Here is a 22,733-nt window from a genome sequence, read left to right on the forward strand (position 1 = left end):
TCTCTCTCTTCTTCTCGCCTCTTCCCCTCTCTCTCTTCTTCTCGCATTTTCTTTCTTTCTCTTGCCTCCGCACCAACCTCTTGGTCTCTGGTATGTTGCTTTTGTTGGAATTTATTTTACCAGGATCTTAGATCTACTCACAAGTATGTTTATTAACACCCTAAATATGAACTTTCTAAAACGATGAAAGAAACACATATAATGTTTAGGAAACCTTACATTGGGTGCAGCGGAACATAATGACTCCTTCCGTTCAGATATCTAGCCCTTGTATCCTTTCTGTCGCAGAGTATTATCAAGATCTGAACCTGGATCTCTTTCTCTGAATCTTTGATGTTGAAACTCCTTTGCTGATGATCTTTCTTCACGATCTTCCTCACTATGATTGAGGTATCACTTGCTGTGTGTGGGCACTACTCATACACTAAGAATTTCGAAATCTCAATGAGGAAGAGAGAGAGAGAGTGGGTACGGCCAAAGATAGGGAGAGAGAAGGCTCAGTTTTTTCTGAATGAAAAAGTAGAAAATTTAAGTGTAATTTTCCTGAAGCCTTCACTATCTATTTATAGCATTCCACTAGGGTTAGGTTTGAATTATTTGGCATTAAAATAATGAAAATATCAGTTTAAAAATTTAAACCAAGTGGCCGGCCATGTACAGTAATGGGCCTTACTTGGGTTTTGCAGTTTTCTCAATTCTGCATCTGATTTTCTCAAAAATGCCAATTTTCAAATTCAACCATTTAAATGTCAATTTTAACTATTTAATAACTATAAATAATATTGTCATTTATCATATTTATTAATTGAACCATACAAAGTATCATAATTAACAAATATGCCCCTATAAACTCTTTCTTTACAATTTCGCCCTTACTTAGTGAAAATTTCACAAATAGACATAGTCTAACTTGAGAATTATAATTGATTAATCAAAACCAATTACATGAGTCTTACAAGCAATATTATCTCAACTAGTGCGGGGACCATGGGTCTATATAACCGAGCTTCCAATAAGTAGATCAAGAATTTAGCACTAAAATTCACTAACTTATTAATTCTTCGTTGAATCCACGGATAGAACTTAGAATTGCACTCTCAGTATATAGAATGCTCTATATGTTCCACCATATAGATGCATCATTAGTTATCCACTGTTATAATCCTAATGTGATCAATGATCCTCTATATGGATGATCTACACTGTAAAGGGATTAGATTACCGTTACACCCTACAATGTATTTTATCCTTAAAACACTTGACCCCGTATAAATGATATTTCAGCTTATGTGAAATGAGTACTCCATTATTTATGTTCGTTTGGTCAAGCTCGAAGGAGATCATCCTTTGCTTACTATTCGCCAGATAGAAGCTATAGATTCCATGTTTATGTTAGCGCTCCCACTCAATTGCACTACCGTGTTCCCAAAATGTACGTATCACCCTGACCTAAAAGTAGGCTTAACTAACAAATCAAAGAACACGAATAGCCTTTCAAGATTGAGCCTAATCATGACAGGATTAAGAACATTTGATCTAGGATCAACTAGGCGATATTGACTTGAATAGATATTACGGTAAGTTTAATAAATCTAAGTCAAAGTTCAATATCGGTCCCTTCCGATGCATACTCCATGCATCCAACCTGAGCTTTACTTTAACCAATGCTCTGGAAAGAACATAACACTTCTCCAAATGCAAGTAAACTCTGTTGTAGATTATCATATCAGTGAAACCCTATGTCTGATAAATCTAGGAAACTTTATTCACATAGTCATGTTTACTTTCCAATGTGTTGACGGCACAATAAATAGGATCAAGTATGTGAAAAGGGTTTCAGATGAATTTATACATTATATATATATGATCATGAAATAAATCATGTGAACCATGCAACATTAAATGTTATTTCTGATCTATATTAATAAGTAAATCTGATTATATTGAAATGAGTTTTATTTAGGGCATAAAACCCAACAGCTTTTAACTATTTTTGTTTTCCTTTCACTTGATGTTGTTCATTGTTATCTGGGTCATTATTATTTTAATATTCTATTTCTATAAATATAGCTCAAAGCTTTGTTTTGTGATTCGTTGATTTGGGCCATCTGTGTGTTTTGATAGTATTAAGATAAATAAAGATGGTATTTTGTTTTTCTTTTGCTATATTTCTTATTCAATCTTTAATTAGGACGCATACAACCCCAGCTTCCTCTCGCCTCCGTGGATGCAACAACGAGATGGCCAACGTTAATCGTATCAAGCCATAGCGTCTCGTTTTTATTAAGCGATGCGCCATAGCCGAGCCCCGGCTTTCCCATCACCATCTCGTTTCTGTTGACAATGATGGTAGTTGTTTGAGGTTCTAATGGTTCGGGGTTCATGGCTTGTGATTGAAGAAGCTATGGTTTTTGAATTTTTTCGTTGGAAATCATTACCCGTTTTTGGGTTTTTCTTTTCAATCAATTTTTAGTTTTTTATATCAATTTGTGGATTTGTAGTCATATATTGATCTGTATATGATTTATTATTTTTATTTTCTTTAGTTTAGATTAGTATTGTTTTTCTTTAAAACCACTCATTTTCTTTTTTGCAGGTTGACAATGATGGTAGTTGTTTGAGGTTCTAATGGTTTAGGGTTCATGGCTTGTGATTGAAGAAGCTATGGTTTTGGGATCTTTTTGGCTGGAAGTCATGCCGTTTCTGGGTTTTTTTTTCAATCAATTTTTTGTTTTACTATATCAATTTCTGGGTTAATTTGTAGTCATATATTGATTTGTATATAATTTTTTATTTTTATTTTTTTTAGTTCAGATTAGTATGTTTTTCTTTAAAACCACTCATTTGTATTACTATTATTAATTATAATTATAATTATTCTGTGTATTTTTTTTGTAATTAATCTAAATGTATTTATATTACTTAAATAAAATTATATTTATATAATTTGTAATAAAAATTGATAATTATACCCCTATAAATTCTTAATCCAGATCTGTATCAAATCAAATTAAATATTATTTTTTTTAGAAAAATATTTAATATAGTGGCACTTTATGTGTGTCAGTATATCCTCAAAATTATTAATAAAAAAGAAAAAAAAGGATATAGTGACACTTCATGTGTGTGGCTATTACCTTTTTAGTCTGACAAAACCTGACTCTATACGCCTATAGCGACACGTAAAAAATGAATGCAAAAGGTGTTAGTGACACGTCTGAAGTATCACTAAAAATTGTTCTTCCAGTCACCCTCATTAGTGACGCGCGTTAAAGTGTCACTATACACTTTTAGAGTTACTTAATGTGTGTCACTAAAATCCCATTTTCTAGTAGTGATTAGGATTCGTGGCCATTAGATCAGTTGATTTAGTGGATTGCAACCTTCTTGTATACATGACCATTTTTTTGACAACTTGTAGAGAATCAAAATTACAAAATCATGTTCTTTTGCTCTGTTGACGCTGAAAAGTGGCCAGCTTGCTAAATTGGCGAGATGAATAATAGGTTTAAGTAAATAATTTAGAGAGACACACAAAATTTATAGTAGTTCACTCTCCATGTCACGATGGTAATGGAGCTACGTCTACTTCGAGTTTTTATTTCTCAAGAGAATTACAAGAAAATTGGCTAAGTGTGAAAGCTCTAATTTCTAGAGAGACAAACTAAAGAGAGATGCTCTGACCTTATGGGTACTTTTCTGAATGTGAAAAATAAGCTAGTGGAACTCTTCTTTACTGGGGAAGAAAGTCTTATAAAAATGACAATAAAATAATCCAAAAAATATGGAAAAAAATACATTTAGGCTATTTTCGGCCGTAAATGATGATCTAACTGTGAAATTGACTCCGAAGGTCGGTCATCAATTTTTTGGAGCTAGAGTCGCGTCTGTAGGAATTGCTTCGGGTAAGTTTTAGCTTAAATTTGTAACTCCCTTGGGGGTGAAATTTGGAGTCGATAACTTTATAATTGTGATTGAAGTGTGAGACATGAGTTGATAGAGAATTGAAACAACTTTGAAATGCAAGTTTTATCACATCAATCAGATTAGTATTGAGTGTGTTATGGCTATTTTACTGAAGGCTTTTGGGCCCAACACCCAGGTTGACATCCCAGCGCCCATGTTGACATCCAGCGCACGCTGAGTGAGTTAGAAAACGTGCCAGCGATGTACTTTTTGATTCTTAAGTAATATTTGGACATTACTTAGACTGTTTCTCTATTCTGGAAAAGCTAGTCACTAGTTCTCGGAGATGTTGCTATTCAACGAAAACGGGAGACTCGAAACTACCCAATTTCCAAGTAATTGACTTTGTTGGAAAAGTGAAAATATGAAGTTGTGAATTTGACTCTTCTGACTTCATGCCTCTCAGTTACTATGAAAAACTAGACGATGGGTCAAGACGGAATCAGAATCGGATAAGCAGAACCTCACGCACCAGGCCATTTGTCAACCTAGGTGCTTGGTCCTTCTTTCAGAGCTTTCGGGATGTCGTTTTGCACTTCAAAGGTTCTTAAACTTGGGGATGAGGTCTCCTACCCCATTTTTAACTATTTTTGAGAGAATGCTTATAGTAGAATTGGCATTTGAATGATCGAAACCAGTGCATCAGGTTGATTGTCAATTTGGGTGCTAGGCCCAGCACTAGGTCAACCTGGGTGCTGGGCTCAACTTTGAGGCGCTCGGGCTTATAGTTTTCTCCCCAAGTTTAATTGTATCTTTGTTATTTCTAATGATGGAAACAATTCCTGGAACACTTTTTCAAGAAACTGATTGGAAATTGTCCAGGTTGACAATATGTCAACCTGGGTGCTAGGCCTAGTAACAAGTGTCAACCTGGGCGCTGGATCCAGTTTCAGGCCATCTGGAAGTTCTTTTTGATCTCTGGAGATAGTTGAATCTTAATCTTTGATGATAATGAAGAATATGTCCGGAAGATTCTTCGAAAAAAAACTCCTTAGAATCGCCCAAGGTTGACAAAATGTCAACTTGGGCACTAGTCCCTTGTTTTGACACCCAGGATGGGCTGTTTCTTCCCCAAAAGAACTTGTTTCCCCTTTTTTGATGAAGATAGAGAATATGCATGAGTCGAATTTTTGATATGCTTGGAAATGGCCTAGGTTGATAGATTGTCAACTTGGGCGTTGGGGTGCTCGGACATTGGGTGTTTGGGTGCTCAAAAATGAAATTTCTCTGAATCTAATTCAGATGCTTCAAATATATTTGTGGTATGTCTAGTTCATGTCTCAATACAAAGTTTGACCCATTTGCACTAAGACAGTCCCAAAAACTGAAACCCTAGTTAGGGTTGTCAACTTGGGCGCTAGGTGAAACCCTAAGTGCCTAGGTTGATTTTCGAGGTGCTGATTCATGTATTTTCAGCTCCCGGGACCTGGACTTGGATGCTTCATGGTACAAAATACTAAAAGATAGTGAGTCAAAAACAACTTGATAGGATCCAAACACCCATTCTGAAGTTCTTGAAGTCAACCTCAGTGTAAGGCCAAGGACCCCTCCCAAGTCGACTTGCTATGATCTGGGGCTACTCAACTCCGGGATATTTTTTTTCTTGCCACATGTCAAACATTTATGTCCACGTCATCAATGCCACTTTTGGTGTAAACACGCTCTCATTGAAAGTACCAAAATGTTGACCTCGCTTTTAGCTAACGACGTTGAGTTTTTAAAGCGATAGAATATCAGATAATTATTAAATAAAATTAAGCAATAAGAGCACCAAGATTTATAGAGGTTCAATCCCGTGATTATGGTAATAAGCTACTCCCCTTTTACTTGTATTACTTCACATAATTATCAATAACACAGGGAGTTGACCAAGTGAGTTTGTCAACAATCCTTAGGAAAAGCTTACAATTATTTTTATAGCATAATTGATCTTAAAAATATATCATTTCAGATCCCCAAATCATGAAATGATTCCACTATTTATAGGGAAATATACATGAATCAAGTTTCCCAAAACAATTAGAAATAAAAGGGAAAACTAAGTTAGTTTCCTATAATATTTTCTCTTAACGTGTGTCAACCCCATAAATCTAATTAATATATTTATGGAAAATATCCTTAAAGATCTTTTTCAGCCGTGTTATCCTTCTTGGAGGATTTGGCTTCACTAGATGGTGAGGACTTACTCGGACAGTCACATGCAGATTTTGTCCGAACAATACCTGCTGAAGGTTTAAACTTAATCAAGTTCACATAAAACTATCTGGACATACAATTGAAGGAAAACTACCCGTCCAGGCTTTGGAAATGCTCTCCACGTGTCACACTTATTGAATGCCACATCACCCCGTGCGAAAATTGGTATAACAATCATTATAATATGGATTGGATGTTTGATAATTATACGTAAAGATACGAGGATGCCCTGATTGTTCTAAAAGATGTATTATTCTTAAACTCTTAGTGTAGATTTAATACTTGTAAATACGTTGAAATCTTGGGACTTATGGTTCAAATTATAAAAAAACTATTCAATTTTATAAATCTGCTTCCGCTTTCTACTCTGATTTGGACTATAAAAACCAACAAATAAAACCATGAAAGCTAATAAATTAATATGACACGAAGAACATAACACACACTATTTCACTTAAGAAAGAAGAGGAAAACTTGGAGCAGAACCAATTTCGGAACAACTTGGAGAACAGAGCTCGATAAGCAGAGCAGAAGAGAAGGCATGTGAGGAAATATGAGAACAAAGCCACGTGGACCAATTAGAAGAGAGAAAGAAGATTGTGTGATACCAAATTCCTGCTTATAAATAGCGGACCCCAACATTCTAAAGGAAGACACTTTTTATTTTTATTTTTTTTATCTTTTATTTTTTTAGATACGGGGGGATAGATTCTTAACCACACTAGCCCAGTCAAAACTCTTTTGAATTGCATCTCCAAAAACACACTCGAGTTCGAGACTGTCGTTAGAGAGAGAACCACCGATCATTTAGGAGGAATTATGTAATTAAGCAGAGTTGTAATTTTCGATTAGGACGATCTTAGTGTAAAGAATTCGAAGTGCAAATACAAATTAATTGTTGAGCTAATTTCAGTATAAACAATATGAATTGATAATTCGTATTTTTTATAAAATAAAATTATAATCTTTGAAAATATTTAAAATTTCAACAGTGCTGTATTTGAGGCTGCAGATGCGTACGGTTCTGGTGTTGTTATCATAATGAGGGTGGTTTCTTGGTTGAAGCTTTCTCGGTTTATACTCCAGGGGGTGCTCAACCCGAGCTTGCTAAGATTGTTAGCATCAAGGATGCCTAAGTTGGATCAAGAGGAAGGTTGTTTAAGACATTATTATTGAAACAGACTATCTTTTAGTCCTTCAAGCTTTGGATAGCTCTGTTCGTATGCCTTCTTTGATTGGTTATTAGTTTATGAGTGTCAATTACTTTTTTTTTTTGAACAAAAAGGAATTTTATTCAAAACAGGCAGCAACCCAACAGTACAAACGAAGGCACAACAGCCAACAAACCAGCAGCAGCCCCAACCCGAAACTACCAGCCCCTAATTACATCAATTATATACTTATCTTGCTTTTTAGAGGTATTACAAGTTAAGCTCAAGATTCTATAATGAGAGAGCTTCCTTATCTCCATGCTCAATTTAAGAGGAGAGGAACAAACCAAATCAAATATGCAACTATTTCTATTTTTCCATAGCAGGTAAAGCGAAGCTGCAAACACTGAGTTGATCACTCGGTTCTTGAAATCAAGGGGCCCCCTAGTGCACCACTGCTGGATTTGCTCAGCTTCCTTTGGCCAGTCTACAACTCCCAACCATTTTCCAATCTCAACAAAAGTTTTCCTAGGAAACACACAATCAAAGAAGAGGTGTGTATGTGTTTCTATGTCATTCTCACAAACTGGACAGAGAATAGAGGGAATGATTAGAAATTTGCTCAAGTGATCTCGTGTGAGGAGTTGAACATTACAAGCCTGCCATAAGATGAATCTATGTTTTGGAATAATAAGCTTGTTCCAAATAGCTCTACTATACTTCACTTCCTGAGCTTCCACTTGTAAATTATAGAAAAGTTTAGCATGGAACTTAACTCCTTTTTCGGCACGCAAAATGGAAATCTCATTAGAACTAGATCGTATCTTCATAAGCTTTTTGAAATACCAGCTCACATCCTGCTTGATAGAATAGCTCCAAACATTTTGGCCCTTTAAGTATATAGAATTTACCCATTTCACCCAAAGACTATCTTGTTTTCTAGCAATGGCCCAAAGGAACTTCACCATCAAAGCTTTATTCCACTTTTTACCCTCGCGAAATCCCACTCCTCCATACTTTTTAGGGAGACACACCTTCTCCCAAGAAGCAAAATGCAACTTCGATCGGTTCCCAGTGGTACCCCATAAAAAATCTCTGCAACTTTTATCAATGGCAGCTATGACTTTACTTGGAAGGGTGAAGATACTCATCCAATAATTTCTGATGCCTAGGAGAACCGAGTGAATCAATTGAGCACGCCCCGCAAACGAAAGATTTCTACTCGCCCAACAGTTTAGATTCTTGTTTATCTTGTCTAGAATCACTCCACAGTCTTCAGTCTTCCACTTGGTGGGACGGAGCTTAACCCCAAGGTACTTAAGAGGGAAGGAGCCCTCTTCCATTTTTACAAGGTCCAAGATCTGCGCTTTGATGTCTTCCCGAACCCCACCAAAATAAATGTGGGATTTGGTCTTGTTAGCTGAGAGACCCGTCGCCTGGCAAAATCTCATAAAAGCCTCATTAACACATCTGACCGAATTAAGATTCCCCTTGCAAAAGATAATGAGATCATCTGCGAAACAAAGATTAGTTAGCTTTAAATGTTTGCATAAAGGGTGAAAGCCAAACCCTTTCCTCCCGGAGAAGTGAGCTAATAATCTTGTCAAGTACTCCATGATAAGGACAAAGATGAGAGGGAACATAGGATCTCCTTGACGAAGCCCTTTTTCACCTTTGAACTTACCCTGGATTCTTCCATTCATAAGCAGATTATAACTAGTTCCCTTTAAACAAGTCATAATCCAATTAATGAATCTAGATGGAAAACAAAGATTGTTCAGGAGATCTTCAACAAATTGCCAGTCAACCGTGTCATAAGCCTTGCTTAAGTCAATCTTCATAATGCACCTTGCTGAAATATTCTTCCTCAAGTAACCCTTCAGGAGATCTTGGAAAACCATTATGTTGTGAGCAAGAAGCCTGTTCTTCACAAAGGCCCCTTGATTGCTTTGCACTAGAATAGGAAGCACCTCCGCAAGTCTCGAGCAGATCATCTTAGAGATACATTTGTAAATTGTGTTGCAACAAGCAATGGGTCTGTAATCACTAGCAGTTAAAGGATTAACAACCTTTGGGATAAGAGAAATCACCGTTTCATTCAAACTTTTCGGTAATCTTCCATCAGTAAAGAAACCCAAAACAGCTTTGGAAATATCATCACCAATATCCTTCCAGAGCTTAATGAAGAAACCCGAACCAAATCCGTCCAAACCAGGACTCTTAGAAGAATGAATGCTAAAAAGGGCATTCCTAACATCATTCTTACTAAAGGGTCTGATCAGGTTCACTTGCTGGTTCAAATTCAGTCTTTCTCCATGGTAGAGGCAATCTGTGTAGATTCGGCACGTCGCTGAACTACTGCTACCCATGAACTGTTTGAAATGAGCTAAAAAGTGATGTCTTACTTTATCAAAATCGTCTTCAATTGTGTTCCCTTGGGTGAAAGTAGTTATTCTGTTTTCGAGCTTCCTTTTCCTCATAGCCGCATGGAAATAATTCGAGTTTTCATCACTGTATTTGATCCAAGTGATCTTGCTTTGCTGAGAGATAAAACTAGAATAGTTTTTCTGCAATTGTTGGAGAAGCTGCACCTGTTGAGAAGCCGTCTGTTGAAGTCTTATGTCCGTCGGATTCTTGGCGGCTTCAGCTTGAGTTCTACTATAAACATCTTTAGCTTCCCTATATTTCACAGTTAAGTCACCCACTTCACTCTTACTGAACCGAATTATACTCTGTCTTACCCGGTGAAGCTTCTGCATAATTCCCTCTAAACCCCTTCTATCAGTAGGAGTCTCCCAACTCGCAAGGGCACTGAGATTGGTTTTACCCCAATATTGAAGCCCCAGCCCATTCAGCCGTATCCACACTGGAACCGATTTAATCATTCTGGCTGCATCCATGTCGGTTGTCCAAGGTCGGAGGACCACTGGTTTTTTGTCAAAATGAATAACACCTAGGGCTGTACATCGGTCGGTTTAGTCGGTTTATACTATATATTTTCCAACCCGACATAAAGATCGGGTTATAAAATTCTGCATGCAAACTGCCCAATTTTAAAAAAAAAAATTCTGGACCCGACCGACGGGTTGGGCGGGTTGGGCGGGTTAACCCGCCCAAACCGAATTAGGATTTTTTTTTTTTTTTTTTTTTTTTTTTTAGATTCACCTAAAATAAAAATTAATAACATTAAATACATAATATTCCAAATCTAAATTCAATTTAGGGATTGGGTTTTTTTTAATATATATTATATATTATTATATATTATATAATATATAATATATATATATAAAAAAAAAAAACTCTTAATCGGGTTAAATCGGTTTGGGCGGGTTCATTGGGCGGTTTGGGTCAAAATTCAACCCGCCCAATTTACAGATTGGGCGGTTTAGAATTTTGTCAAGTTATGTCGGTTTGTATTTTTTTTCGGTTTTGTCGGTTTGGTTTAGTCGGGTTATTCGGGTTGGGCGGTTTACGAAAATTTTTGTACAGCCCTAATAACACCAGTCTCTAAAATTAGATCACGAGTAGCTTCGTCTCTGAATTTCACTAGAGTAAACCCCGAATTCATCCTGGCCACTTTCTCAATCCCAAGTTTCCCCCATACCCTGTTAACGAACCCCTCAAAAACCTTGAAAGGAGGATTGGCTCCCAACACAATACAAACAATAGCATTCTTCCAATAAGATGCTTCAATCTCAGCCTCTTCAATATCAATTTTAGCCACAATTTGATCCCCCACTTTAATGGGTTCAGTATATTCAAGTCTAGTGGAAGGAGTTAATACCTGGTTCGTTGGAAATTTGCTCCATAAATCTGCCGCAGTCGCCTGAAAGTCGGCCTTCTCAACTTCCTCCGCCCAGTTTCTTGGTATCAAACCATTGCTCTTCTCAGTAGTCAGAGCGATTTCTTCCTCATATCCCAGATCTGCACAAGGTTCATGGTAAATCTCCTCCACCGGTTCCTCCTCACCAACCGGAGAGTGCTCTGAAGCTATCAATGTCGACTCGAGTGGTGTTGATGCCGGCTTTCGGACGACCCTCTTCTTCTTCGCCATGGAAGAGGAGCAGGTCGAACGCACGCCTCACACAGAGATCTTTTTTTAAATCTTTTTTTTTTTTTTATCTTTTATCTTCTCTTCATAATGTTAAGATTTATTTTGTTAAGCAATCTGCTAATGGAGTTGCGCACTGTCTTACTAGAAACTCTTATTATTAGTCAGATTGTAATTTTCTGGAAAGATCAGCTCTGATTGTTCTTCAAACATTGATTAGTGCCGATTTGGCTGATTAATGGATGTAACCATTTTTTTTTAAAAAAATATTTAAAATTTTTCCCAATCCTATTTTGTATTTTTTTTTATTTTTTACTTTTTTAATTAATTTAAAAAAAAATTCTAAAAAATAAAAATGGCATATGGGTAAGAGCGTTAGAGGGTGGATGTGGTACAGCCTAAAGAGGCTTAAAACTAAAAGCCCCATTGGCTCTCCAAATTCGGGGCCCGGCTTAACGGGGCAAATCCAAACCAATCAACCAGTTGACCCGGTTTATGCCCTACCCACTCTCTCAAATATCTTCTTCATCTCCATCTATACATACATCATTCCTAAGCCGATAGTTTTATTCCTTTCGCTTCCTTTTTCGTCTCTCAACGCGTTTCTCTGCTTCACCGCCTCTTTCAAACCTAGATCCCCTATCTATTCTTCTTCTCTTTCAGCAGCAAAGGTATTCTCTTTCGATTCCTTTTTGTTCTTATTCTGAATCTGATTTTGATCTTATTTTTTGGGTTTTGCCATGATGTGTGTTTTATTTTTGCGTTTTTCCGATCTGAGTTTTTTGTTGGCTTTTATAGTATTGAATGATTAAACCTGATGAGTTATGATTTTAAATTACTGTTCTTTTTTTTTTTGTTTTTAAATTTTTTATGTTCAGTGACGTTATTTGAATTTGCTTTTGTTTATAATGAAATTTGCAGTTGAATAATGTCGGAGGAGTTGGAGTATCGCTGCTTTATTGGTGGCCTGTCATGGTCCACATCTGACAGGGGTCTAAAAGATGCCTTTGATAAGTATGGAAAGCTTGTTGAGGCCAAGGTATTTCGTTATATTTGTATCAAGTTTGTATTTATGTAAAACATATTTATGTATAGTTTGTATTCGTGTTTTTTGCTTTATGAAGCAATTGATTGTTAATAAGCTTTCTTACTGTGATGAGTTTCTTTCTGTTCTGATCATTGAGTATGATACTGCTAGGTCTTTAAGATTAAATGAATGTTAAATGTGCTATGGCTAAGTAAGGGGATTTATTATTGCAGATTGACAATATTTTTAGTATGAAACTGCAAATAATTTAGTATGATATTGCAGATTGAAAATGTTTGGTTAAGGGATAACTATATTTTGAAATAATTTAGTATGATACTGCTAATTGTCCAGTTTGAATTAAATTTCCTGTTAATAAGTGAAGAATATAGCAGTGAGAATTGAAAACATTTTTTTATTTAGGATACATATAGTTTGAAGAATTTGGGTTTTGATAAGTGTGTGTGGAAACCATGTGATAATGATACGAATGTGAGGCCTCCTATTAAGTTTACTTATGCTAGAAGGGGTAAGCAAGGTAAATTGGCTTAGGCGGGGGTATTTTGGTAATTGTCTTTAGTAGTGAGCTACCTTTTGTATGGGAATGGATAGTGTTTTCGGTTATGCAATTTGTAATAGAGAATTCTCTAATGCAACAGTAGGGAGCTACCTTAGCTCTCTGTCGTGTGTAGAAGAGGGTCTCATTTGATTTCAATTCAATAATAGCTCACCATTTGAATCATTCTCATTGTGCCTGTTTATGTGAGAATTCTTGCTGCTGGTGTAATTGTTGTTTGAGCCTTACTGCTGCTGTGTGTAGTTTGGTTGCTGGTTGTTGTTAACTGAGTTGCAGGTTCTCATCAGATAATTTAATGTGATTCTGATTTTTCTGAAACTCTTGACCGATAATAATTTATTTTGTAGGTTGTTGTTGATAAGTTTTCTGGGAGATCTCGTGGATTTGGTTTTGTAACTTTTGATGATAAGAAAGCTATGGATGAGGCAATTGAAGCAATGAATGGGATGGAGTTGGATGGACGAACTATTACTGTTGATAAGGCTCAGCCACATCAAGGAGGTTCTGGTAGGGATTATGATGGCGACCGCAACCGTGGTGATCGTGACCGTGGGCGTGACCGTGGCCGTGATCGTGATTCTGGACGCGGGTCTAATGGTGGTGAGTGCTTCAAGTGTGGTAAACCTGGACATTTTGCCCGAGAGTGTCCTGGTGAAGGTGGAAGAACGAGCAGCAGATATGGTGGTAGTGGTGGTGGTAGTGGTAGAGATGATAGGTATGGCGGAGGTGGTGGTGGCAGTCGTTATGGTCCTGACCGCAATGGGGATCGATCTTCTGGTGGACGTAGAGAAGGTGGTAGCCGTGGAGGTTCTGGTTCTGATCGATTTAGTCGCGATCGTTCTGGGCCATATGAGCGTCGTAGCGGCGGTGGAGGAGGTTTTCGTTCCGGATCTTAATTGCTTATAATTGTGGTACGTAATATATCCAATACTTTACATCTAAATAGTGGTTACTTTGATACTTTCAGTGCTATATTTTTGTTATATTGGCAATAGTGGTTACGTTTGGTATATGAATGGGATTGGATTTTGGACTATTTGTTAGGATTGGACTAGATTCAACTTGGATTGGATTGAATTATGTTAATGTTATACAGGACTAAATTAAATATAAAATAATTTTTCATAAAGTTATTTTATCAAATTTTTTTTCATTAATTAAAATTTTAATTCATGTATGTTATAAAATTCAACTCAAAAAGAATATTTCAAAAAAAATTACACAAAACATATTTTATTATTTTTAAAATTAAAAATTATATCATATCTATAATTTAATTTATATTCTAAAAAGAAAATTCGGTTTGTATTTTTGTTTATATAGTCCCATACAAAAGATACTAATTTAGACCATTGGATAATTTTATCCAGTCCTTCAACCATGAAATAAAATGCCAAACATGGGTTACTATTCAATAGTCCAATCCTAAGGCATAGTCCAATGCTCCAAACATGACCTTAATCTTAAATTTATTAATGGTTACTTTGATACTTATGGCAGTATATTTGTGTAATATTGCAGTTAAAGAACTTCTGGTGCTGCTGGGCCTTGATTCAACACCACTCTTGGAAAAGTGTTCGGGCTTCTTTTTTGCAGGGTGTGTTCTTGTGATGATTGTCTGGGGGAATCAGTGTAGTAAATCCGAACTTGAAATGCGAACTTGGCACAAATGTTCAACTGTTTTTGTTCCTAAAATGCTCAAATTTGCTGTTTTCGTCCTATGCAATCTTATGCTTGCTTGATACGTGATATGTGTTCCAATCTGGTCTCTTATACTCTGAATTGCGCTACTGCTCTGCTAGATTCTCTTGCGTTCGTGAATTGTTGAGTACAAATGGCATGATTGCTACCGTGTTCCGTTCCTATTCACCGTTCCGTTCTCTATAGGCAATTGCAATCTGTATTGGATGGGTCGGTTTGTTTTAGTTTGTTCCAAAGATATCGATGGTGAGGGATTTGTTTGGAGTCTGCTTCTTTTTCACTTGGGAAGAAGTCGTCTTAGTTCTAATATGCCCACTTGAGCTCTGTTTTCGGTATCTTACTAATAAACAGGAGTCAAGCGGGTAAAATCTTCTTTTTCATGCCTCTCTTATGCATATCATGCTTTTCTCTCATTTCTATTTATCCTCCTATATTAATTTTCTTAACCTTTTGGCAGGACTCATGGCTCTAGTTATGGTCTTTTTGGATACATGATTGGGTTTTCTTGATACTAATTGGGCATGCATGGTTTTAAACTTAAAATTTGTGAAAGTTTTTTCGGCTGCAACCAGTTCCTCTGGACATAAAACCCACTCATCATCTTCTTCATTGTGCACTGGTGAAAAGTATCCCATTCCATTTTATTATGGGTAACCATGTGGAAGCTTGTTTGGGATCTCATAGTTATTTATTTATTTATTTATACATTCATTCATTATTTTTTTTTATGAGTCTCCGCTGTCATGACTTTTTCTTTTTGGAGTGGGGATTGGGGCTCGATGAGAAGGTTCGTTATAGGTTTTTTTTGCCGATTTTGATCAAACGAAACACCTCAGTTTGGAAATTGTTTCATTTGTCCAAACGTATTGATTGGTTAAACTTGACTGAAGCAATTTTGCGCACGACATGGTTGCAGTTTTGCTATCAAAATTGTCGAACCTATAATTGCCTTGCTGATTCAAATGTCAAAATATTTGTTGATTTCTTATATGTTGTAGTTTATTCTTTCCTTAATTTTTGTCGTCTTTCTAGACATTTAATTTTTATTTTGGTAGGACTAGAAATTTAATTATTACAGTGGATATGTAAGTGTATCCAAATTAGTGTATATAGCTGGTTTGTGTTGAGAAAATATAATTAATTAACGTGAATGGCTCTAATATTGTTTGTAGATTTGCAAATGGGATTTTGATTTTACCATTTATCTGACAATTAGGCTCCATATTTGTTATAACTTGCCGATGACTAGATTATTAGCTTCTCAAATTTCAGGGTCTTAATTTTCTAAAATTCTCTACAAATAACAAATTAAATGGAATGGTACAGTAAATAAGAATCCTGAAAGAAAGGTAATAAAACTTAACAGAATTTCCCAAAAACTAACCCTGTTAGAAATTTATTAGATGGAGTTTAGTAATCGAAATAGAATGAAAAATAAAATAATTTTTATTTTATTTTTTTGTTGGGTTACATTTTAAACTGTTGGAATGTTATTTTAATGAAATGATTTTTTTATTATTTTGGTGGAATATTAATTGATTTTGAAATAGTAGGTGAAATTTTTTAATAGTTTTTCTATTTTTTTTTTTAATTTTCTTTTATGTTTTTAAATTTGATTTTTTTCTTTATTGGTTTTTTATAGCCAAAACATGCAATAATATGTTGAACCGGGTTTTTTTTTTCATTGTATAAAAAAGTGTATAATAAGAAAGAAAAAAAAAAGAGAGAATCATTCATGAGAAAAAAAAAAAGAAAAAAATGTATTATTAATTAATAATATATCCTCACTTTTCTCTTTACTAATTCATAACTACCCACCACTTACATCTCCACTATCATGTATCGTAACTATGAGTTTATAAAGGAAGAAAAAAATTCAGACTGAGAAAGAAAAGAGAGAGAAGAGAACTCTACTAAAATTTACAGAAAAATAGTACGATATATTTTAATCTTCAAAATTCTTAAGGGGTAAGTATTAGAGTTCTCATTTATCTTCTTCTCTACTCTCATAAATTTTCTTATTTTTTTTTTATGGGCCACTTTGATCTAGGCTTTTTAAGCTACACAAGATCTTCAAAAGTGAGATATAACCAAAGAAAAAACAAAAGAATTTAATGTCTCCATGTTGTTATGTTATCTAATTTTTCATAAATTTTTGTGTTTCTCTTTGATTTCTTAAGCTTCAGAAAATAAGTCAATATGAGAGTGCATAATCAAAGAGAAAGATAGAAATCTTAACCAAAAAAAAAAAAAAGAATTGTTATGCTGCCAAATTTCCCATAAATGATTTTTATGTTTTTCTTTAATTCTCTAGATTTCAAAAAATAAGTCAATAATCAAATACATAATCAAAGAGAAAAATAGAAATCTTAACTGAAAAAAAAGCAATATTATGCTGTCAAAATCTTAAAAACAGTGTAAACTAAAATTGGCCAAAGTCAATTGCTGTATAAAAAAGTTCTTTAATTGTGAGGATTCAAAGAGATAAAGTGGTTCAAAATTACCAAAAAAAAATTGACTCCAATTATCTTTAAAAAGTTAAATGTATGTTTATAAACCTATTCGTACAGTGCACACGAATTTATATATATTAATATATATATATATAATACAACCTCTAATTTATTATAAAAAAAATAAGTCCTAATTTAGGACAGTTATAAATAAGAATAACGTTTAAATTGTAATTAGTTATATATTTTTTAAGTCCCGTATTAACAAAGTATATATCTATATAAGAATAATTACATCTTAATAAAATATGTACATTTATTTTGTAAATTTATTTATGTAGAATTAATAATTTTATTTCAAATTGTAATACATGTATAAATATTATATGTACTCAAAAATAATTCTATTATGATATAATATTAATGATTATTTATTGTTATGATTGTTACATTGATATTTTTTAATATTTTAATTTTTTTTAGTGTAACTCTATTTAGTTATAATTTCTAAATTAAAATATAATTTGCTTAATCTTAAATATATTTCTGGATAAAAATTCTACGTTATATATGTATGAATATCCTAACACACTCAATAATGGTTCAAGTCTATCATCATATATTATATATATATATTAATTCATACACAGTAATAAGCCAAAGATTTGGCTTTGAGTCAAAATTCTTTTATAAATGACCTCTATTTGTATAATTTCTCCTAATATTTGAGAAACCGATCACAACTAATTATTGTATATACATATCATGCATTCGACACGGTAAATATATCTATTCTATATAAAGTGTGCCTATATAACTGAATTCTTAGTTTATGAGAAATTTATTGTGACTTTTTATTTATATTTAATAAAATAATAAAATTTTATTTATATATAATAAAATAATAAAATAAAAAATAAAATAAATCTCATTAATATTTAAACTGATATTTGATGATAATCATTTATCTATTTTTATTTTTTTTTAAAAATACTTGAGCTTACTAAAATCTATAAGAACAAAACCAATAAAGAAAATTTAACAAAAAAATGAACGAAGAAAAAAAGTGTCATAAATATTATTGAATAATGGCAATTGCCAACACAAAAATTTCTGCACAAAAAATTATACTTGACCCCTAGACAAGATTATTATCTTCCAATCCTAGTAACATAAATAATGAACAACATGACCTCATTAGTTATTCTAGGAGAATGATGCATGGTAATGTCAAAAAAATCATTAGATGATAATAATATTTCTCTAACAATGATACCCTAAGTAAGAACTAAGAAGTATGGTAGCGTTTTATTTTTAAGAACATGAATAATATTAAGACAATTGGATTCCACAATCAAGCTCTTATTCTCCTATTAAAAAAAACACATTAATATACATGTAAATGATTCTTAGTTTTACAATAATAAATTATTAATAAACTCATAATTTCATAAAATTATAAGGGAAAAAAACGGGAAAATTCCAAAAAGGGTAAAATATTACAAAAATACTGTGGGCCAGCCCAATCAACATTTGTACAGCCCACATTGAATATATTACAAAAATACCATCTGACCTATACCTTCAGCCGCACGTCACGAACGGAGACGATGAAGGAACCTCCATCGATGCAGTCGGCTACGCAACCAGAATGAAACCAGATCGAGCGTAGAACAACCATAAATTCCGGCAAATTTCGATAGGAAACGAACAAATCCAAGGATCTAAATAGAAAATTTAAAAAAAAAAGACCAGAAAACCGTGGAGAAACTGAAATTAAACATTTGATTTCGGTTTTTTATCGCGCAATATCACTCAAATGAGCGTCGAAAATCCAGATTGAAGCAATGTAAATCTGTATTGAACATATTTGGAGCTCCCCCTGAAATCCAAAAAAAGGTATGAAATGAAATTTTTTTCAACAATGATATACGTCATACATAGTTGCATTCTGGTTGATTCACTGATGTACAACAGGAAATTCAGATTCTAACAACAAAAAACAAGAACTAATTCTAATTAAGGAATCGCATGATACTAATAAGGCTTTTTTTTTTTTTTTTAATTTTTTGCGTTGCCTTACAGTTGCATTATCGTTATAAAATGGTTTACAAATCATGCAGAAGTGTCAATTGATGAGTACCAAAAGCTAGCATATATACAAGGTACGATTTATGTAAATGGTGGCAAATTAGTTTTATAATAGTTAGAAATTGATCTGATTCAAATAAAATGATGAAAAGTGACAATGAGTAAGAACTATGTAATTTTGAGAAAAGAGTTGTGGTTTTTAAGTTGATTTACAGTTGCATAATCATTTAATAATAGTTCAATTACATTTTTTGCAGGAATTTATTTCGGAAAAGATAGAGGATAAAGCAGTTTGAGAAATCGTTAGTTACTGAAATATTTGTTGAAGTTTCTTAATAGTTTTATTCTCATTTCGTTGTAGTTTATTAACAACAACAAAAAAAAAATGGCAAAGGCAAGAATCAGGACAGGAAATACAATGCTTGAACAAAGGGACAGAGATAGAAGTAAGTTTGTACTATATTTCATAACAGAATCAAACCAGTTTTAAAATTCGTTGCCTCGCACTAATAACCATTGCAAAAACACAGGAAAGGAAAGACATTCCATTCCTAGTCTTCTACAATGGACAATTCGATGATCGAATGAATTATGAAAATTATGAAGCCAGTGGACATTACATTTCAGCCAATTGTAACTATGAAGATTTCCAACAGAAACTCAAAGATGTCTTGGAGTGCAACCAAGAAAACACTGTTTTGCAACTGAAATATCAAGTGAAGGAAGGATACCAACCATTGAGGATAAAGGATGATCAAAGCCTGCATTTCTACATACAACTCAAACTGAAGGACCCCGACTTCACAACATACCCATTGTGTGTGAATGTCATCCACAACCCAACAACAACCATCAATGCATCATTCTTGGGAAATGACAATTCATTAAATACACATACAAGCGCCTTCCAACCGATCGAATACAATGCAGCAACAACAGAAGACTCAACAAATCAACAACATACAATTGAAGCTACAGTACCGGAATTTGGGGGAGAAAGTTTTGACTTCATGGACTATGCAAAACTTGTGGCAGAGGAGATGGTTGAGCAACTGGAAAACAACAAAAATAAGGAACCAGAAATCACAGATTATGAAAAACTACTAATCAAAGATCCGCAACATCCTGAAATAGAAGAAGCACAAATATACAAAGACAAAGAAACACTGCAGAGCGTGCTTGGTTTCTATGCAATTAGGAACACCTTCCAATTCAGAGTGAAAAAATCATGTGCAAGAACATACAAGATTTGTTGTTTGGATCCAAAATGCAAGTGGGCACTAACAGCATCCAGAAACGGGCCAACAAAGTCATTCATCATTCGAAAGTACGACAGAAAGGTGATACACACTTGTGATCTAAACATAAGATTTGCCGACAAAAGACAAGCTACAACAAAATTGATTGGAAACTACATCAAGCCACAGTTTACCAACATAAAAACAACTCAAACGCCACAAGACATCAGAGGAGAAATGAAACACAAGTATGGGGTGAGAATGAACTACATGAAAGCATGGAGAAGCAAAGAGCACGCATAAGAAGAATTACGAGGAAAAGCCAACGAATCATACAAGCCGCTGCCCGGTTTTTTGCACATGTTGCAAAAAACTAATCCCGGAACAATAGTGCACATGCAAACAGAGGATGACAACAGCTTCAAGTACTTGTTTGTCGCACTGGATGCTTCAATAAAAGGATGGAAGAAATGCAAACCTATAATAGTTGTTGACCGAACTTTCCTTAAATCAACATATGGAGGTACATTGCTCTCTGCTTGTTCACAAGATGCAAATGGGCACATTTTTCCACTAGCTTTTTCTGTTGTGGATTCAGAAAACAACAACTCATGGCAATGGTTTTTCACAAAAGTAAGAGAAACATATGGGATTACAGAGGAACAGTGCTTGATCTCAGATAGACATGAGAGCATAATTAAGGCAGCTGCTCAAGTATTTCCAGAAATCACACATTGCTATTGTGTATACCACCTGTTAAGCAACCTAAAAGCAACCTTCAAGAAGAATGCAAGCAAGCTGGATAAACCATTCTTCGCTGCAGCCAGAGCATACACAGAGAGGAAATTTGAATACCATATGAGCGAGTTGGACAGCTTGGACATCCGTGTCAGACCATATTTACAACAAGTTGGATACCACAAATGGTCAAGATACCACTGCAAAAACAACAGGTATTCAACTATGACTTCAAACATTGCTGAATCTCTAAATGCAGCAAACTTAGCAGCTAGAGAGCTACCAATCACATCACTGATGGAGTCATTGAGAGCTTTGATACAACAATGGACATACACAAACAGGAAAAAAGCACAGAAAACAACAACATTTTTAACACCTACAGCAGAGAAGAAATTAGTCAACAACTTTGTGGACTCATTGACAGAAAATGTAATAAACTGTTTAACATTTTAGTTGCATTATAGTTTCTTAATAGTTTGCTTGCCGTTGTTATACATAATAACAATTTTATAAATTTACTTAATCCGTAGGTAAAACCAATAAACGAGACCATGTTCGAAGTCGTTGAACTAATCAGATCATGGGTCATCAACCTCAAGGAGAAAACATGCAGTTGCAACAGATTCCAACTTGACGAGTTACCGTGTGCTCATGCGCTTGCTGTTATAAAAGAGATGAACTTGAATGTTTACAACTACTGTTCAGGTTATTACACCACAAGAACATGGCTTGAAACATACAGCGGCTCAACATATCCGGTACACAATCACACAACATGGGATGTGCCACAAAACATAAAAGATATCATTGTTCTGCCACCAAACTAGAAAATAAGATCTGGAAGACCAAGGAAACGAAGGTTTTTATCTGAATGGGATACAAAAAAACATAACAGGTGCAGCAAATGTGGTCAACACGGACACAATCGAAAGACATGCAACAATCAAGCAATAAAATAGATACATATGAAATATTTGAATTGTTTAATTCTGTGTGCAAATTCAAACATGTTGATATGTTATGTTCTAAATACATGGGATTTCATTTTTATGAAATTTGAAACAGTTTTTTAATAGTTGCAAAATCGTTTTGTTACAGTTGCGACACTTCGTAAATATTAAGTACCAGAATAACTTCTTCTTTACAGTTTTAAAAGTAGTCAGGTAAGAATTGATAAAACATAACTAAATAAAGGAAAAAGGAGTAATGGAAAAACAAAGAATAAAAATACATTCATAGCAGAATTTAGAAATATAAAAACATTGTTTGTATTCAGTTGGATAATAGTTTCTCCATAGTTGTGCGACTGTATATAAAAACTTGAACAATTAAAAAAACATACAACTTTAGGAAATACAAACCTATACAATAAACATATTATAAGGACTAAATGTCAAATATCCTAAAAGTTTTAAGTCCAGAGTATAAAATCAAATATAATACCTACATTCAACCAATAACACTAACTATTGTCTGATAATAGATTCAACCAATAACACAAAATAGTCACCAAAATAAAAGATCCTATTTTTTCAATT

At 34.3% G+C, this 22,733-nt stretch overlaps 2 protein-coding genes and 1 long non-coding RNA gene across 3 annotated transcripts; all 3 read left to right on the forward strand.

Annotated features, from left to right (window-relative positions):
* Window positions 1–2,326: 2,326 nt before the first annotated feature.
* LOC133035124 (uncharacterized) lies at window positions 2,327–2,898 on the forward strand. Its single transcript, XR_009686394.1, has 2 exons — window positions 2,327–2,407; window positions 2,597–2,898. It is a non-coding gene; the product is annotated as an uncharacterized LOC133035124 (long non-coding RNA).
* An 8,851-nt stretch (window positions 2,899–11,749) lies between these two features.
* Window positions 11,750–14,715, forward strand: LOC115718989 (glycine-rich RNA-binding protein RZ1A). The gene is made up of 4 exons (XM_030647822.2): window positions 11,750–12,038; window positions 12,289–12,406; window positions 13,319–13,882; window positions 14,493–14,715. The coding sequence occupies exons 2-3, from the start codon at window positions 12,296–12,298 to the stop codon at window positions 13,865–13,867; spliced, it is 660 nt and encodes a 219-aa protein (XP_030503682.1). The 5' UTR covers window positions 11,750–12,038; window positions 12,289–12,295; the 3' UTR covers window positions 13,868–13,882; window positions 14,493–14,715.
* A 4,886-nt stretch (window positions 14,716–19,601) lies between these two features.
* On the forward strand, window positions 19,602–22,270 carry LOC133034510 (uncharacterized). Its single transcript, XM_061109604.1, has 3 exons — window positions 19,602–19,662; window positions 21,089–21,624; window positions 21,726–22,270. Exons 1-3 carry the CDS (start codon window positions 19,602–19,604, stop codon window positions 22,020–22,022), a joined length of 894 nt encoding a protein of 297 aa, XP_060965587.1. The 3' UTR covers window positions 22,023–22,270.
* Window positions 22,271–22,733: the final 463 nt, after the last annotated feature.

This window comes from Cannabis sativa, chromosome 2, assembly GCF_029168945.1.
Source record: "Cannabis sativa cultivar Pink pepper isolate KNU-18-1 chromosome 2, ASM2916894v1, whole genome shotgun sequence".
Classification (NCBI taxonomy): domain Eukaryota; kingdom Viridiplantae; phylum Streptophyta; class Magnoliopsida; order Rosales; family Cannabaceae; genus Cannabis; species Cannabis sativa.

What these genes read in the sequence shown, in the direction of transcription:
- LOC133034510 (XM_061109604.1), top strand. Translation starts at nt 19,602, where the DNA reads ATGGCAAAGGCAAGAATCAGGACAGGAAATACAATGCTTGAACAAAGG. An exon ending in ACAAAGGGACAGAGATAGAA is followed by an intron (nt 19,663 to 21,088) that starts GTAAGTTTGTAC and finishes TTTTCACAAAAG; the next exon opens with TAAGAGAAACATATGGGATT. An exon ending in TGGACTCATTGACAGAAAAT is followed by an intron (nt 21,625 to 21,725) that starts GTAATAAACTGT and finishes CTTAATCCGTAG; the next exon opens with GTAAAACCAATAAACGAGAC.
- LOC115718989 (XM_030647822.2), top strand. Translation starts at nt 12,296, where the DNA reads ATGTCGGAGGAGTTGGAGTATCGCTGCTTTATTGGTGGCCTGTCATGG. An exon ending in GAAAGCTTGTTGAGGCCAAG is followed by an intron (nt 12,407 to 13,318) that starts GTATTTCGTTAT and finishes TTTATTTTGTAG; the next exon opens with GTTGTTGTTGATAAGTTTTC.